This window comes from Haliaeetus albicilla, chromosome 13, assembly GCF_947461875.1.
Source record: "Haliaeetus albicilla chromosome 13, bHalAlb1.1, whole genome shotgun sequence".
Classification (NCBI taxonomy): Eukaryota; Metazoa; Chordata; class Aves; order Accipitriformes; family Accipitridae; genus Haliaeetus; species Haliaeetus albicilla.
In genome coordinates, this window is record NC_091495.1 from 687520 (window position 1) to 705836 (window position 18317).

Genomic DNA, 18317 nt, shown 5'->3' on the forward strand with positions numbered 1-18317 from the left:
GGCGGGTGTCTGGATGCCTGGGTGCTCTCTGGGCCTTGTTGGGGTGCGAGGTCAGAGTTGGGTGCGTGGGTGTCTGGGTCCTCTCTGGGACTTTTTTGGGTGTGAGGTCAGAGTTCGGTGTCTGGACGCTTGAGTCCTTCCTGGGCCTTGTTGGGGTATGAGGTCAGAGCTGTGTGGCCGGATACCTGGGTCCTTCCTTGGCCTTGTTGAGGTGTGAGGTCAGAGTTGGGTGCCCGGATGCCTGGGTCCTTCCTGGGCCTTGTTGGGGTGTGAGGTCAGAGTTGGGTACATGGACACCTGAGGTCAGAGTTGGGTGCCCGGACGCCTGGGTCCTCTCTGGGCGTTGTTGGGGTGTGAGGTCAGAGTTGGGTGCTTGGACACCTGGGTCCTCTCTGGGCGTTGTTGGGGTGTGAGGTCAGAGTTGGGTGCCCGGACACCTGGGTCCTCTCTGGGCGTTGTTGGAGTGTGAGGTCAGAGTTGGGTGCCCGGACACCTGGGTCCTCTCTGGGCGTTGGGGTGTGAGGTCAGAGTTGGGTGCCCGGACACCTGGGTCCTCTCTGGGCGTTGGGGTGTGAGGTCAGAGTTGGGTGCATGGACGCCTGGGTCCTCTCTGGGCGTTGTTGGGGTGTGAGGTCAGAGTTGGGTGCCCAGTTGCCTGGGTGCTCTAAGCGATGGGTGAGGTCAGAGTTGGGTGCTTGGACGCCTGGGTCCTTCCTTGGCGTTGCTGGGGTGTGAGGTCAGAGTTGGGTGCATGGATGCCTTCAGAGTTGGGCGCCTGCATACCTGGGTCCTCTAAGCGATGGGTGAGGTCAGAGCTGGGTGCCCGGACGCCTGGGTCCCCTGCGCCACCCTTCTCCCTTTCTGGTCGTCCCCCCCCAGCTACTGGAGCAGGCGCTGGTGATCGAGGAGCAGCTCCGTCGTGCCGCCTACCTGAACATGACGCAAGACCCGAGCCACCCCGCCATGGCCCTCAACACCCGCTTCGCCGAGGTCGAGTGCCTGGCCGAGAGCCACCAGCACTTGTCCAAGGAGTCGCTGGCGGGCAACAAGCCCGCGAACGCCGTCCTGCACAAGGGTAAGAGGCGGGTGGGCCGGCGCGCCCGGCGCGGACGCCCCGTGTAGCGCCTCGCACCTCTGTACCGCGCTCTCAATCATTAAAGTGGGGTTCTCCTCCCAACCGGCTCCCGGTGTATCCTTGCTCTGCGTGTGCTTTCTGGCGGCCGGAGGGGGGGGGAGGGGTGCAGGGGGGTGGCGGGGCAGCTGCTGGAAGGTCCCTGAGGGGTTTTTGGGGTGTGAGTAAACCCGGAGTAAGCTCGGAGTAAGGCGGGGTGTGGATTTAGGGCGGCCACGGGGCTCCGGGGTGCGTGAGGAGCAGGCGGGTGCCTCTGTCGCTTTGCGCTAAGATGTATCTGCTGAGTGTCTGTAGTGTAAGTCTGGAGTATGTCACTAGTATGTCCCATGTACTTCTGGAGTATGTAATGTATTTACCCAGAGTATTTGGGGGGCATGGAAGGAGTATATTCTGAGTATCCCGGTGGCCAGAGTAGCCCTGGTGCATGTAATGAGTAAGCCTGGAGTAATGCTGATGTACGGACGGGGTCTCCCTGCTTGCATGTCACGGCTTTGCCTGGAGTATCCCTGGGGTATGGGCAGTGTTTTCCCAGAGTACTTCTGGTGTATGCCCAGAGTATCTCTGGTCTATTTAATGAGTAAGCCCGGAGTACTCCAGAGGAATGTGCTGAGTATAGCCCAGAGTATCTCTGGTGTCTGTAATGTCTTTGCCAGCAGTATCACTGGAGTAAGCAGTGAGTATCATTGGTGTAGGCTGATGGATCTGTGCAGAGGATCTCTGGGGCCCAGAGGAACTCAGGGGCTGTGTAATGAGTATCCCCAGAGTATCGGTGATGTGGCTGCAGCCTCTTAGCCCTGAGCAGGAGCAAGTGATGAGGATGCCCAGAGTATCTCTGGGGTGGCTATGGCATGGATCTGGAGTATTTCTGGTGTATCCAAGGAGTATACCTGGAGTATCTTTAGTGTGTCTAAGGAGTATATCCAGAGTATCTCCGGAGTGCTTAAAGAGTGTATCCAGAGTGTCTAAGGAGCATACCCAGAGTATCTCTGGTGTATCTATAGAACATGCCCAGAGTGACTAAGGAGTATCCCCAGAGTATCTCAGGTGTCGCTAAACATTATACCTGGAATAGCTCTGGTGTGTCTAGAGAGTATCCTGGGGTGTTTAAGGAGTATGTCTGGAGTATTTCCAGTGTAGCTACAGTGTAGACCCTCAAGTGCCTAAGCTTGGAGTATCTCTGGTGTCTCTAATAGAGCATACCCAGAGTAGCTCCACTGTGTCTAGACTGTAGACCTCAAGTATGTGAGGAGTACGCCCAGAGTATCTCTGGTGTGTCTAAGGAGTATACCCACAGGGTCCAAGGAACACACCCAGAGTATCTCTGGTGTGTCTAAGGAGTATGCCCAGAGCGTGTGAGGAGTACACCCAGAGTATCTCTGGTGTGTCTAAGGAGTATACCCAGAGTGTAAAGAGTAAACCTGAAGTATCTCCAGTGTGTCTAGAGAATATACTCAGAGTAAATAGTATAACCCGAGTATCTCCAGTGTGTGTAAGGAGTATGCCTGGAGTGCGTAAAGAGTACACCCAGAGTACTCAAGGCTCATACCCAGAGTACCTCGGAGTCCTCCCACCCTGGAGCATGCCCCCGCTCCCTGCCGGTGCATCCCCCGAGTAGGTGCATCCCCCCCTGCCCCCGCCCCGAGTATCCCTTGAGTAGCTCTCAGGCTTCCCCTCCCTCTCCCCACCCCACTCCCTGTTCTCACGTGAGTATCTCCACCCCGCCACCCCCTTCCAGTAGCCTCTGAGTAACCTATGAGTAACCTATGAGTAAGTTGTGAGTAGGCACGGGGCGGCCCCCTGGCGCTGACGGGCCCCCCCCGCCCCTCTTTCTCTCTCTCTCTCTCTCTCCCCGGTGCCAGTGCTGAACCAACTGGAGGAGCTGCTGAGCGACATGAAGGCGGACGTCACCCGCCTCCCCGCCACCCTCTCCCGCATCCCCCCTATCGCCGCCCGCCTCCAGATGTCGGAGCGCAGCATCCTCAGCCGCCTCGCCAGCAAGGGCACCGAGAGCCACCCCCCGCCCGTAAGTCACAGCCCCCACCCCGCCTTGGGGACGTTCTCCCGCCTTGGGGACATCCTTTCCTCGCGGTGGGGATGGCCTTCGCCCTGGGGACATCCCATCCTGGGGGCGTGCCTCACTTCGGGGACGTTTTGTATCTTGGGGACATCCTTTTCTTGGGGACATCCCTCACTTTAAGGATATCCCACCCTGGGGACATCCCCTCTTGGGGACACCTTTTCCTTGTGGACACCTCTCACTTTGGGGACATTCCTTGCCTTGGGGAGACAATCCCCCCCATTTTGGGGGAACATCCTTCACCTTGGGGATATCCCTTCCCTGGGGACCTTCCCTTCCATGGGAGACACCCCCCCCCACCTAGGGGACCCTTACCTGCCTGCCTTGGGGACCCAGATTGGGGACACCCTGTCCCCGGGCCACCCTCTTGGGGACATCCCCGTCTTGGGAGCACCCTCAGCCCTGGGGACAGACAGGGATGTCCCTCCCGTGGGGACACCCACCTCGGGGAGCCCCATCGGACCTTTCCGGAAGCGCCTCCCCCCATCCTGGTGGCAGCAGGTGGGGCACGGCGGGGGGTGACAGCAGTGTCCCCATCTCTCCAGACCTTCCCGCCGGGGCCCTATGCCACCCCCCAGAGCTATGGGGGCACCTTTGGGACCCCCCCGGCCGGAGCCCTCCCCCCTGGAGGGGCCAACTACAGCCAGATGCCGCCTGGCTCCTTCATCACTGGTGAGCACCTGGATGGGTGGGGGGACACCCCAACACCTGGGTCCGTGGGTGGGGGGGTGTCCCAGGGCAGCTGGGTCCCTGGTGGGGTGGGTCCGGATGCCTGGGTTCTTGGGTGGGGGGTCTGGACACCTGGGTCCTCGAGCACAGGAGGGTCCCGGACACCTGGGTGCCACAAAGGGGGTGTCCCAGGGCACCTCGGTCCTTGGGTGGGGGGTCCTGGATGCCCGGGTCCTGGAGTGGGGGGGCGGGTGTCCCAGATGCCTGGGTCCATGGGTGGGGGGTCCCTGGGTGCATGGATCTATCAGAGAAGGGTGCCTGCGTCCCAGGGAGGGGGGTGCCTCGGATGCGTGGGTCCCTGGGGGGGTGGGTGTCTGGACCCCCCACCCCAGACACCTGGGTCCTCCCCCCCCTCACCCCGCAGCCGCCGCCAACGGCCCCCCAGTGCTGGTGAAACGGGAGCGCGAGGCCGAAGGGCCGGAGAAGAAGGAGCCGCGTGGGGGCGAAGTCATCTGTATCGACGACTGAGGGGGGGGGGCCGTGGGGGGCCCCCCCCAACACCCCCGCTCCCCCACCCGGGGCTGCCCCCCCCCCACACCCCCGCCCCCGATCTGCCCCCAATCCGGAGGCGGTGGCAGCCGGCGGAGGGGGGGGGCCCCCACACTGCCAGAAATGCCTCGTTTCACCCTAAATCCGGTGCGGGGGTGGGGCAGCACCCAGGGGTGCGGGTGTTTCGGGGGGTGACGAGGACCACTGCAACTATAAATATGAATATATATATATATCCCCGGTGGTGGGGGGGATCCCGGTGTCCGGGTGGCCCCGGTGTCCTCTCCGGGGTCCCCCGGTGTCCCCAGGGCCCCCCCTCCCTCCCGCCCCGGGGCTCGGGCACTTGTTTAACCGCAGCAGAATAAAACCCGGTTCCTTGGCTACGGCACCCGGCTCCGCTCGTCCCTCGGCGTCACCGTCACCCATGGGGATGGTGACTGGGAGGCTCGCCGCTGTGGGGACGGTCACCTGTCACGGTCGTAGGGATGGCCGCGGTCATGGACAGCATGGGGATGGTCAACTGGGTGGTCTTGGCCACCAGAAGTCATGGGGACAGTCACTGGTATAGTCATGGGGACGGCTACAGTCGTGGCCACCATGGGAATGGTTAGCCGTGTGATCGTGGCCTCCAGCGTGGTCATAGGGTTGGTCACCAGCGTGGTCAAGGCCGCTGGCCATGGCCACCATGGGGATGGCCGCCAGCTTGGCCATCGGTGCTGCCATGGGGACCGTCATCCCGGTGGTCACAGTCATAGGGATTGTCACCAGCAGAGTCACGGGGACAGCACAGCCACAGTGACCAGTGTGACTGTGGTGGCATCACGAGGGCAACCATCACGGCCATGGTGACCTAACGGCCTTTGGGGACACCATGAGGCCCTGTGGGGACACCGTGAGCCCTTTGGGGACATGATGTGACAGCTGGCTGCTGCCTGGAGGGGGTAAGGGACAGACAGAGGGATGAGGATGGGGATGGAGGAACGAGAGGACAGAGGGACAGATGGACAGATACAGGGATGGATGGATGGATGAAGAGTATTGGGTACCAGAGGATGGACAGACAGATGAGGTGAGGCGGGAGGAAGGGAAGGGGGTGGGGGGGTCTGGGTGGGTGTCGCCCATTTGCGGTGCTGTGCTGGGCCGGCGCTGGGTCTAAAAGCACCCAACCCCTTCCCAGGGGATCCAGGCAGCCAGGAGACCCCGTTGTCCCCATCCCCATGTCCCCAGGCATCTGGGGACCCCAGCTTCTCAAGCCCTTGTGTCCCCAAGTGCCGTCCCCATGTTGGACCTCCTGGGGTCCTTTCCAACTAGGATGATCCCAGGGGATGCAGGGGTTCTGTGGGGGGGACAGAAGGAGCTCATCGCAATTTTCTGGCCCTTAAGCCCCCCCCAGGGTGCTCACCCATGGGTTGCAACAACCAAAGATGGTTCATCCCAGAGTTCCATCACCATTTGGGGTGGTCAACCCTGGGAGAACATCCCACCTTGGGGTGGTTAACCTTAGGGCGCAGGAAACAGGGTACCCAACACCCTTGGGGTGGTAAACCCCAGGGTCCCATCAGTCCTTGGGCCCCTCACGCTCAAAGTCGTTAACTGTGAGGGCTCATCACGCTGGTGATCCATCAACGATGGGTGGTTAATCCTGGGGGGCCATCAGCCGGGACCCAGCGACCCCTCCCATACCTGGGTGGCCAGGACTGAAAGCTGTTGGTGGCCACCCCCCAACCTGCCCTTGGTAGCCCCTTCACCCCACCAACACCGGGGCTCTGCGCTTGTTCTACCACCCAACCCTCACCCTGCAGCCCCCCCCCCCCCAGACCCCACTGAGGTCTCCCATGCTGCACGGCGGTCGTCTCCCCTTGAGCAAAGATGGTCTCCCAAGGTCACCCCTCGAGGCTGAGGGTCACCTCAGCCGGCATCCGATATCCGCAACGGGGTGAGTGATGTTTTATATTAGATCTAAAATGATATTGTGTGATAGCAACATTTATATATGCAGCTTTGGCTTAATTAAGTGTAGTAAGTAGTAGAGTGTTTGACCACCGTCGAAATTATCTTCTAAATCATCATCTAAATTATCATGTAAATCATTGTCAAATCACTGTTTAATTACCATTCAATTATTGCCTAATCACCATTTGATTAGCGTTTAATTTTCATTCAATCATCGCTTCATTAGCCTTTGATCGTCGCTTAATCGTTAATAAAACCCCTTTAGTTAACCCTGCCAACGATGGCTTCTCTCAATAATTCACCTCATCGGCGTAGCCGGCAGGATGGCGGATTCGACCGCTGACGATTTACGGCGGCACGGAGTGAGCCCTCGTTGGAAGGTGGGGATGGAGATTATTTGGGAGGACCCCGACCAAGAACTTAGCCAGGAGAATGGATTAGATGAATCGGAATAATTTTATTATTAAACCTGAGGTATCTGCTGCCAACCGCAGAAATACCGTGAAGACCATTCCACAGAATCCCCTTCAACTGGCTGATGTGCCGGGACAATGCAGCGACGTGGCGCATCGCCGTCACTGGAGACGACCGTATTGACTTAGACCAAGACGAAGCGGACGGCTTTTGAGGACCGGGAGCATCCTCGACCGAGGGAGCAGCCCCTAACACCGAACCGCGCTCTACCACGTGCCGAGTGGCGTTTTGGGTGGGGGGCAAAGACCCTTGGGATGGCGGCGGGGAGCCCACTGCTGTACCAGTAAGACCATTAAGTAAGTGAACTTTCTACTGCCCCTGTAGACCCTCAAGCCATGAGACTGCTGGTAAGGGGAGCCCTTGCTGTCTTAAAACCATACCTCATTGCAAAAAAAAAAAAAAAGGGAGGAAATAAGGCAAAAATAACACTCAGGAGGGTCAAGATGGCCAACCCAACCTCCGCCCCCTCCCTGCCTGGGCAGAATTGATGCATGGCATCGTCAATCATAAATCAATGTTGCGGTGGTTATAACTGCCCTAGCAAAAAGACAAATTCTCTCCCAGACGTGCTCCCTGGATAATTCTCCAGCGTGGCCAATAAAAAAACCAGACGGGAGATGGCGCTTAATCATAGATGCTAGAAAGTTTACTGCAGACATCGCTCCTCTTGCAGATATTGCTGCATGAACCGCCACCTGCCAAGCAGCCGTTCGCCCCTGGATGGCAGCACTTGATGTAAAAAAAAGAAAAAAAAAACAAAAAACCAACACCCAAACCCATGTTATTTATGGTGCTGCTGCAGGAGGATAAAAGAAAATTCCCTTTTTTCTGGGATGAGATGGAATTTACTTTGAACAGCCAATAAGCTGTTCACTACTATATTACATACTTATTCACCCACTATAGCTCAGGCAGTGCTGGCTGACCAGTTGCAAACTGAATTTCTCCAGAAGTTTAAGTTGGAATTGTTTAATAAAACCTATAACGCTGACTTAATAATTCCCCTGCGATGCCACGGCTTTGAGATCAGCCCAGCATGGTCCTGGAAGGGGGTGGTCCTAAGCCAAAGGTTTCTGTGAGGCTGGTTGGATTCCGGGATTGATTACGATGGATTTGGGAAGGAGAACAGCAGGAGACACGAGTGCCGTAGGGCTGGGACTGGAGATGGACCTTCTGGAAGCGCAGGTGGCCCACGGGATGGGCAAACGGGGCACCTACTTGAAGGATTTCATAAACAGAGATATAAATAGGGTATAAATCGGATAAACTGGGAGATAAATGGGATAGTAAAGAGCCCTGGCTCTACCACAGGTGGAAGTATAAAGTCCAGCCCAGCAGAGCTGGGCTCAGCCTTGCTTTCTCTCCTTCCCTGGTCCCTTATGGCCCTGGGTGAAAGCTCAGGTGCCCTCCGTGTCTCCCCAGCTGCATTCGCATCCTTCCCCGTTCCCTTCCAGGGGCGTTCAGATCTTCACCCCATTGTCCCAAAGGGCCCAGTTGCCCTCCCTTGCCCAAAAAAAGCAGATTCCTTTCCATAGCAGCCATGGAAAAGATTCCCAAGGGAAGGCCCTGCAGACGGCCCCTCGGCTTCCAGGAGCACGTTGGGCTAATGCCGGAGCCACGGCCAACTGTAAAACCTCTTCTCCCCCTCGTTCATAATTAAAAAAAGCCAACACTCTTCTGCAACATCTCTGTTGGTTTTATTCCTCTTTTTCCTGATCATTCTAGCCAGGGCCTCTCCGGTCGAGGAGAGCATCATGTTGAGCTGGTCTCCTCGCCCATCAGTTGGGTCAAACCAAGAGATGTTCATTGAGGGACACCTCAAGCAGGCTGGCCTCAGAGCTCCGGGTCTCTAATACCACCTTCGGAGGTTGTTCCAGCACTGGCCAGAATTTCTCAAGCCTAAACGTCACTATTTTGGCCATTTTGGTCTTGGTGACGGCCGTCTGAGCACCTTGTAGGCGGGCTTCTAGAGCAGGCTGGCCTCAGAGCTCGTTGCCGATAATATGGCTATTACCGGTGTTTCGAAGGTCAAGGCTCCCCGAGGATGGGAGGGCTTGGCTTTCACCCTCTTCCTCACTGCCATTTCAGCAAGGATTTGATCCACTATTCCTTCTTCTCCGTGGCTCTGAGGCAGTGCCTGCACTTGGCTCTGCTTTGATGTTTGGCCTTTGAGCATGGATTTGCCCTTCGGACGGCTGGTCACTGGCTGCTTTTTGGCAGAGGAGCCCTTTGGGATCTCTGACCGCTGCCTGGAAGGACACAGCGGGAGAGATCTACCTGAGGACACGATGGGTTTGGGGCCGCTCAGCCAAGGATACCCCCTGAGCTGGGACCCTCGGCCGACATACAGCGGTCCCTGTGTCCCCAGGCCCCACGGAGGCTCTTCTGAAGTGCTGGAGAAGATCCAGCCTTGTGAAATGGGGGGGTTCCTGCCATCCCCATCCCACCCCTCCGGTGGGATGTTGGGCAGCGATGAAGGGCGAGTGTTTGGGGCTGGGGAATGGGCTCTTGCTGGGTCAGAAAATCATAGAATCAGAGAATAGTTGGAGTTGGAAGGGACCTTTAAAGGTCCGTCTAGTCCAACTCAATGCCCCGCCATGGTCAGGGACATCTTCCAGTAGGTAGGGTCACTCCAAGCTCCAACCAACCTGACCTTGAACCCTTCCAATCATAGAATCAGAGAATGGTTGGGGTTGGAACAGACCTTTGAAGGTCCATCCAGTCCAACCCCCACCCCTTGCCATGGTCAGGGACATCTTCAACTCGATCAGGTTGCTCAGAGCCCTGTCCAACCTGACCTGGAATATTTCCAGGGATGGGGCACCTACCACCTCTCTGGGCAAAATGACCCCATGCACACACCAGCCCTGAGCCTCCAACCTCACCTGACCCGCGACTTCTTCCTCTTCCTCGGCCCTGTGATTTCCCAGAACTGTGGTATTTCAGCATTAACCGCGTCTGGACTAACAGGAAAGGGAAAACCAGGAGATCCCACTGGAAGCAGGAAAGAGAGATCTCGTCAGAAGAGCATTGCTGGGACGCTGTCGGCACCACCGACACCCAGGGGTGCTCAGGCCTCTTCCCAAAATATCGAAGAGGGACGTTCTGCTCCCCTTGCAGTCACCATCGTAGCCTCGCACTCTCCCTGACACCGGGTCTTGCCCCCATTCCCCATTTCCAACCTAATTTTCCGACTGCATCATCAGCTCCAGGTTTGGGAACAAGGAGCTGGGTGATGCCGGGGAGGTGACAGGGACTCTTTTTGGGGGAACATTGCTTGGTGGGGAGAAGGGGGCCTTGGATCACCATCCTCCATTTTGGTGAAGCTAACGAGTCATTAGGACAAAAGGCTGTGCCGAGCTGGAGTGAAGCTTTGGCACAAGTTGGAGCCGTGTGACACTCAACTCTGGTGATTGTCCCGTCAAATGACAGAATTTGGTTGCCCATGCTATGGAAAGGAGCTGGGAGCTGCTTTACCTTTCCTGCCTTGTCCAAAAGGTGACCAGCGGTCTCTTCTCACTTTCTTGTCCTCACCGGGGCCTTGTCTCGAGGTCTTGAGAAGATCCCTGGCCAGTGGTTTGGGCACAAACTCCATTTCAAACCTGGAAACAAGGAGAAGAGGCCGACATGACCCAGAGCATCACCAGCCTTTGCCATGATCGCCTGCTCACGGGCGGATTTTGGCATTGCCGTCCATCGTTTTCCCAAGTCTACTGTGTGTTTCCCAAATCTACCATGTCCCGACCCCAAGGACAGTCCTGGGAAATGGAGTCACCTGGCAAAGAAGTCCAGGCCACCGTGGGAAAAAAGCGTTGCCTAAATTCATCTGTCTTTCCCATCAGATCTGCCCGATGGGAGCGACTACGACGTGGGGACATCAATGACAGTCGCTGCCTGGTGTCCCTGTGGGAGGACACCCATGGTCACAAGGAGCAAATGCATCAAACAGCAGCTACGGCCGCCAATGTACTCACTCGGGAAAGATGATGATACGGCCAGAGGAGCTCAGGCTGGCCACGGGCACCACTGGGGACACCACCATGTCCAGCAGCTGGGGGACCTGCAATAGAGGAACCCAAAGATGGTAGGAGGTCTTCGGCGTGGCCAAGGCACTCAATATCAGAAGAGCCCAAAGACGGTAGGATGTCCTTGGCACGGCTGAGGCACTCGATATCGGAAGAGCCCAAAGACGGTAAATCGTCTTTGGCGTGGCCGAGGCACTCGATACCAGAGGAGCTCAAGGCAGCGAGAGTTGGTAGGACCGTAACTCTCGTCTGGACCGAGCGGCTGCCCACGTCCTGATGGGCCACGTGCAAGCAGTGCTGGGACACTGCCGTGGGACTGCCCGTGCCACGGAGAAACCAAAATGCTCACCTTGAAAACAGCTTTTCCCAAGTTTTCCTTCCCGGACAACGTCTCCAGGAAGCTGTAGTAGAACTTCATTTGCACCCTCCTGCCTTCAATGAGCAACACCCCAATGTCCGTCAGGGCAAGAGCGATGTTCTCCCCTTTCCCCAGGCAGTAAGAGAGCAGGGATAGGGTGCCTTGGATGCAGCTCTCCGCTTTCTGCCGGGACACGCAGGCGGCTGCAGCCACCTTGGTGTATTTAAGGGCCTCCAGCTCTTTGTTTCCTGGAAAAACCACAAGAGGGATGGAGACGCTTACCCAGTGACCCTTCTGCAGGCGTATTGCCATCATTGCATCGCCCAAAAAAACCCCCAAAAAACATTTTTGGACCTGGTCTGCAGAGGGGGATTTGCTTTAGAGAAGCATCTCAGACCCAGGGAAGGGATGCAATGGCCGCGCAGCCAACCAAGGGTTTAATCCACCGTCTTACCAGGCAGGTAGGCTTTGTTGTCCGTCAGGTTGTGGACGTTCACAAGATTCCTGGCCAGGTGAAAGATGGGCTGCTGGATAATCACAGCCTCATCTCCAACCTGGACCTGTTTAGGGACAGTATCGAAGGAGCCGAGCGTGGGAATCCGGACTCCCTGCAAATGGAAAAGAAGGGTTGAAGGGTGACAACTGGCCGGACGGAGAGTTGGAGGTGGCCCTGTCCAGGGATGGTGCTTCAAGGTTGGATCCTGCCTGCTCCTGCTGCTGGGACAGCGGGGAGAACTTTGGGAAGCAGCCCAAGGGTCTCCAGCGACCGGGATCAGCCCTACAGCACCACACCACCTACCAGAGGTGCTACCACCCTTGCACAAGCCCTGTTTTTCCATCAGTGGGATTTTTGGGATGGGTTTCCTGCTTTTGGAGGAGGGGAAGAGTAACTGCAGGGTCATGGGGACTCCCCACCTTGTGCAGCAAGAGCTGTTCTTGAACGTAGCCGGCCATGGCGTCCCAGATGGCTGTTCGCTCTGGAAAAGAAAGGAAAATCGGGTCACGCTTCATGTCCGCCGGCTCTCAACCCTCCAACAACCCCCAAGCCGTGGTGAGGTGGCGGATCCACCCTCTCATCACCGTCCCCGGTCCCAAATGGCGACGGCCCTGAGATGGCTGCAGTGCCGAGCCTTGCCCACACGCAACGCCGCAACCGTTGGTCATCGCAACGCTCCGGCGGTGGCTGTGGACGGCTGTACCTTCAGCGGTGATGCTGGGCATAATGAAGGCGTGCTCCATCCCGTCCCAGAAGTTCATCTTGGTCTGTCTCATGCCGGCGGATCACTCCTTAGACCAACAGACATGTAGGAGCTCATCCCGGCGTTCGTCCTACATCCGTAGGGTGCAGGACCCACCACCCTGCGGCTCCTTTTATATGCCCCCCCCCCCGGCAGCCATGTCACAGGCCCATTGTGACACCGTGGTGACACGGCCGCTGCTGATTGATGGGCTGGTCATGGGGATATGGCACCCACCGACCTGCTGCACTCTGTGATGGGACTCCCATCCACTCCTTCCTCCATGTCCCGTGTCCAGCTAACGTATGCCCGTGCTGTCTTGGCCCCCGAATCCTCTGCATTCTCCTCAAACCAGCAGACAGCATGTTGGGAAAATGCTCAGCCATCCCCCATTGGGCAAAATCCTTCTTTTAATCCCCCCTGTTGCCACGAACACCGGTCCTCAGGCTACAGACCCTTCAGAGAATCATAGAATCATAGAATGGGTGGGGGTTGGAAGTGACCTTGGAAGGTCCATCTAGGTCAACCCAACCCCCCGCCATGGTCAGGGACATCTTCCAGTAGGTAGGGCTGCTCCAAGCCCCGTCCAACCTGACCCTGAACCCTTCCAATCATAGAATCAGAGAATATTTTGGGTTGGAAGGGACCTTGGAAGGTCCATCCACTCCACCCCCCCCCGCCATGGTCAGGGACATCTTCAACTAGACCAGGTCGCTCAGAGCTCCGTCCAACCCGACCTTGACTGTTTCCAGGGATGGAACAGTTAGATGATAGTTATTTTCATTTAGTCTTAAAAGAAATAATACAGTATTTTATGGAAGTGGGCAAAGTACAGGAATTTTGGATACACGGGACTCTCATTCCACTCTTTCCTTTTCTAATTTGCTGGGAAATGAAGAATAGTTAGGGATGACAACACCAAGGTGAGGTTTGCCCCTTTAAATGTGTGTTTAGCCATAAAAGTAATTCTTTTAGTCTCGTAAGTGTGGCATGTTTAAATAAAAACGGCCTGCATGATAAAAAAAACCAAACCTATTTTAGTCTTATCGAGAACGGTACATTTAAGTAGAATTGGAACACGTGAAAAATAACAGTTTTAGTCTTGTAGATGTGGTGTGTTTACCTAAAAATGGCATATATGGGGAATAAAAAAAAAAAATGTAAGAAAAGGGGAAAATACGGGAAATCAAAAAAAAAAATTGGTCAAAGCAAACACAGAAGGCACCCACCTTGGGTTCTTTCCCGTTGTGATTCTTTGAATATGTGTAAAAGGCGCCCGGCCCCATCCATCGAGTGCACAGCTCGTACGCTGAGCCTCCAAAGAAGCTGCAGATATCTGCTCCTGGCTGAAAATTTTTAAAAAAACCTACATCTGATGGCAGAACTATACATTTTTGTTAATAAAGATAGTTGAAATTTAAGGTAATAAATCAGGAGCTTACACAAAATATTCCAAAGAGATTAAACTCCATCATACCTGCAAAGAAAAAAAAAATAATTCAACAATAATTAAATAATAAAATATATTATTTAGTCTGGTGAAGGTTGCGTAGACCATACAACTCAGGATGAGAAAAAGAAAAGAATTTCCAAAATTCCTTCTGGAAAACTGGTTCTTAAGAAGCAAAGCAGCAGATTTTGGGCAACAGGGAGAGGACGATGGGATGAATTTGAGGACAATGTGGGTAAACAGGCGCTCAAACTCTTGCAATCAATCAAACCCAATCCTTATATAAGCTGTGAAGATAAGAAGATGGAAGAAAAGGCGATAAGAAGAAAAAAAAGGTGATAAGAAGAAAAAAGAGGTGATAAGAAGAAAAAAAAGACGATAAGAATAAAAAAGAGCAATAAGAAGAAAAAAGGGCGATAAGAAGAAAAAAAGGGCAATAAGAAGAAAAAAAGGGTGATAAGAAGAGAAAAGGTCAATAAGAAGAAAAAAAGGGCGATAAAAATTAAAAAAAAGGGTGATAAAAAGAAAAAAAAAGGTGACAAAAAGAAAAGGTCAAGAAGAAATTGGCTGTAAATTCCGATTGCTCAACTAAGTAGCCCATTTTGGCTCAAAAAAAAAGTGATTATTAGGAAGGAAACCAAGAAAAAACATGGAATAAATCAGTTATCGGTTGTGTCGACGTACCGATGATGGATTTATCGAGCTGATTCCTGGCCGCCGGGGCGTCCTGGCCAACATCCCGACCTCTTTCCGCTCCTGGAGTGGGTTGAACGGGCGACGATGACGCCTCGCTCCTTTGTGACATTCCATGAGGCACTGGGAATCGCACACGGGAGAAGAAACCCAACGGGATGAGAACGAGGATAATCGGAAAAGGTCTTAATGCGCAACTTGGCAAATAAACCTGAAGTCAAAATGTTCACTATGACCCACACCTCGGCAGAAACTCAGAATTAAGCGTCAACCGATGCGGTGTTAGAAAATTAATCGGCAAAGCGAGGAGGCGCTAAATTAAGGATTTCCCATTAAGGCTAATGACTTTATGGGAAAACAGAAGAGTAGCCCAACTTGGACAGGTTTTTAAGGGTTACAGGGCACGTTAGTCCGTTATGAAAATAATTAATTACAATTTGCAGCAAGGATTAAAAAAAAGATCCTGCCAGAATTCAGACCAAGGCAATAATAAGGGCAAAACCAGACGTACGGGGAATATCGGAGCTGTCAGCGTAGCATTAGGTGCCAGAAGGGGATCGGAAAGAAAAATAAGCTTTTGCTTTGTAATTGTCACAAAGGAAATAATAAGATTATTTGAAATAGCCAGCGTGGGTGTGGCTACGAATGATGATATTAAATTGACATTTTTGTCTCTGAATGGGAACGGGCCTCACAGTGAGGATGAACCAGTTGACGGGACGTGTCTTGGCACGAGCGAACCTTTTGGGTTGATTTTAGTTGGCTTTTGCATTAAGCATGAGAGTGGTGTGGTTTAGGCCAGGGGTTAATGATTATTCAAGGATGGTATTGAAGGGAATTTAATTTTTTTTTTAGTTTTTCTTTTCTCCCCCATTCAAATAATCAATAACGTATTTCATTTCCTTAAAGAAGTCTTGGACCACCATGACAAGATACCTATAAAGATAGTCTCGTCAAAGGCAAAAAGAAATGTCAAAAAAACAAAGTAAAGTAAAAAAAAATTAACCCGGTGTCCTGGTTTCAGCTGGGAGAGTGTTAATTTTCTTTCTAGTAGCTGTTCTAGTGTTATGTTTTGGATTTAGGGCGAGAAGAATGTTGATAACGCCGATGTTTTCAGTTCTCGCTCAGTAATGTTTAGACTAAGTCAAGGATTTTTTCAGGTTCTCACGCTCAGCCAGCAAGATGGCTTGAGGGACACAAGGAGTCGGGAGGGGACAGAGCCGGGACACCGAGCCCAAACTGGTGAAAGGAATGTTCCGTACCAAGTGATGTCATGCCCAGGGGGAGACGCCCCGTCCCTGGAAACAGTCAAGATCAAGTTGGATGGGGCTTTGAGGAACCTGATTGAGCTGAAGATGTCCTGGCTCATGGTGGAGGGTGGGTTGGACTAGGTGGACCTTCAAGGGTCCCTCCCAACCCAAACTGGTCCATGGGTCTATGATTGGAAGGGTTCAAGGTCAGGTTGGATGGGGCTTGGAGCAACCCTACCTACTGGAAGATGTCCCTGACCGTGGCGGAGGGTGGGGGTTGGACACCAACGCTCATCAAAGGGGGACCCGACGCAGCCGAGCTCAGGAGTCAAGCTCAAGGGAAAACACTGCACGGGCAGATAATAAAACTGGTGCTAATTAAGATATCATACATATGCAAAGTCTCCTTTTGCTCATTACCGAACTCGCCGGTGGTGTTGGACGTCGCGTTGGTGCCCGTCGAAAAGTGGGTGCTGATGGGGGGGGAGCAAACTATTCCCGGTGTCCATAATGAGCTAAGATGTACTTGGGACTCCACTTCTTAATTAATTTGGGGAGGCAAACTCGCCAGGCTCACCTTAACAAAGTCTTCTCGCGCCCAAGACTCCTCCCATGACCAATGAGGAGGGATGATCCGAGGCAGCCGAGCTGAGGTCGGTGGAACCCTAAAAAACCCGACTTAATTCCACAGGTAACAGCAAAGGGCACGGGAACAGAGGCCAGAATGGAAGCAAACAGCCGGGAACTAAATATGCAGCCTAACCCTAAACCTAACCCTAAACTGCACTAAATGTGCAGCCTAACTCTAACCTACCCCTAATGGTCTTGACACTAAACCTAACGGTCTTAACCCTAATGGTCTCAACACTAACCCTAACCCTAATGGTCTTTTAACCCTAACTCTAACCCTAACGGTCTTAATACTAACTCTGACCCTACTGGTCTTTAACATTAACCTTAAGTCTAAGCCTAATGGTCAACACAAACCCTAACCCTAACTCTAATGGTCTCAACACTAAACCTAACCCTAATGGTCTTAACACTAACCCTAAATCTAAGCCTAATGGCCTTAACACTAACGCTAACCCTAATGCTCGTAATACTAACCCTAATGCTCTTAACGCTCCCCTAAGCTTAAGCCTAACCCTAACGCTGAACCTAAAGGTCTTAACACTAAGCCTAACGCAAATGGCCTGACCCTAAGAGCCTTAACCCTAACCCTGATCCTAATTCTAACTCTAAAATTGAGCCTGAACTTAACCCTAACCATGATTCTAACCCTACCTCTAAGCCTAATGGTCATAACCCTAACCCCAACCTAACTCTAAGCCTAATGGTCTTAACCCTAACCCTAACCTAACGCTAATCCTAAGGGTCTTAAACCTAAATCTAATCCTAACCCTAGCCCTAAACCAACCTTAACCCTAATGGTCTAAAGCCTAATCTGAACACTAAACCTAATAATTCTAATCATAAATATAAACTAAGACCTAACCATAACTCTGATCTTAAACCTAACCCTGACCCTTATCCTAACCCTAATGGTCTGCACCCTAACTCTAAGCCTGAACCTAAAATTAACCCTAACCTAACTCTGAACTTAAGCCTTATCCTAACCCTCATCGTCTTAACCCTAACCCTGAGACTGAACCTAACATTAACCCTAACTTTAACCAACACTAATACTAACCCTAAACCTAGCTCTAACACTAACAACCCTAACCCTATCCCTGACCTAAAACCTGACCCTAACCTAAACCTAACACTAACCCTGACCTTAAACCTAGCACTAGCCCTAATCCTAACAATAACTCAAAACCTAAACCTAATCCTAGCCTAAACCCTGACCCTAACTACTAACCCTGACCATAAACCTAACTCTAACCCTAACCCTGACCTAACCCCTGACCCTAACCCTGACATAAACCCTGACCTAAACCAACCCTAACCTTAACCCTAACCATAACCCTAACCCAAACTCTAAACCTGACCCTAAACCAATCCTAACCCTAACTCTAACCCCTGACTCTGACCCTAACCCTAATCCTAACCCTGACATAAACTCTGACCTAAACCAACCCTAAACCTAACCGTAATCCTAACCCAAATCCTAACCCTGACCCTAACTCTAACCCCTGACCCTAACCCTAATCCTAACCCTGACCCTGACATAAACCCTGACCTAAACCAACCCTAAACCTAACCTTGACACTAAACCAATCCTAACCCTGACCCTAAAACTAACCCTGACCTAACCCTAAGCCTGACCCTGTGGGGCAGCCCCTGTATTTTGGGGACATCCCCCCAGGCTCCTGCCCCCCCCCCCCCGAGTTCCTTTGGGACTGGCAGGTTTGACCCAAATCCCCCCAATTTGGGAGTGGTTTTACCAAAACCAGACACACCCCCCCACCCCAAACCAGCAGAACGAGCAAAAAGCAGAAAAAATGAC

The 18317-nt window shown here is 53.4% G+C and overlaps 2 protein-coding genes across 9 annotated transcripts in view; one reads left to right on the top strand and one right to left on the bottom strand.

Moving 5' to 3' along the window:
• CHD3 (chromodomain helicase DNA binding protein 3) overlaps positions 1–4815 on the top strand; it is a 45452-nt gene extending 40637 nt beyond the window's left edge. For both annotated transcript variants that reach the window (XM_069799765.1, XM_069799766.1), the window contains 4 exons: positions 880–1075; positions 2992–3155; positions 3755–3881; positions 4303–4815. In XM_069799765.1, coding sequence (XP_069655866.1) covers positions 880–1075; positions 2992–3155; positions 3755–3881; positions 4303–4406 — 591 coding nt within the window. In that variant the 3' untranslated portion in view covers positions 4407–4815. The remainder of the gene's footprint in view (positions 1–879; positions 1076–2991; positions 3156–3754; positions 3882–4302) is intronic.
• Positions 4816–8529: 3714 nt separating this feature from the next.
• LOC104324563 (coiled-coil domain-containing protein 81) lies at positions 8530–17975 on the bottom strand. Of its 7 annotated transcripts, none has more exons than XM_069799768.1 (14): positions 17457–17968; positions 16446–17388; positions 14610–14741; positions 13918–13952; positions 13705–13821; positions 12717–12931; positions 12437–12524; positions 12153–12214; positions 11692–11845; positions 11229–11485; positions 10829–10914; positions 10332–10456; positions 9740–9848; positions 8530–9103 (listed from the first exon to the last, which is right to left on the bottom strand). In XM_069799768.1, the coding sequence occupies exons 7-14, from the start codon at positions 12507–12509 to the stop codon at positions 8821–8823; spliced, it is 1149 nt and encodes a 382-aa protein (XP_069655869.1). In that variant the 5' UTR covers positions 12510–12524; positions 12717–12931; positions 13705–13821; positions 13918–13952; positions 14610–14741; positions 16446–17388; positions 17457–17968; the 3' UTR covers positions 8530–8820. The 7 variants fall into 7 exon arrangements, 6 of the variants coding, with proteins under 6 accessions (XP_069655869.1, XP_069655871.1, XP_069655870.1 ...); XM_069799770.1 differs by having other exon boundaries at positions 16446–17148; positions 17187–17968; XM_069799769.1 differs by having other exon boundaries at positions 16446–16678; positions 16890–17968.
• Positions 17976–18317: the final 342 nt, after the last annotated feature.

Coding starts and splice junctions, on each gene's coding strand:
- LOC104324563 (XM_069799768.1), bottom strand. CDS start 12,509: ATGAGACAGACCAAGATGAACTTCTGGGACGGGATGGAGCACGCCTTC. Junction 12,215..12,436: donor GCCCAGCATCACCGCTGAAG/GTACAGCCGTCC, acceptor TTTCTTTTCCAG/AGCGAACAGCCATCTGGGAC. Junction 9,849..10,331: donor TTTTGGACAAGGCAGGAAAG/GTAAAGCAGCTC, acceptor TCCTGCTTCCAG/TGGGATCTCCTGGTTTTCCC.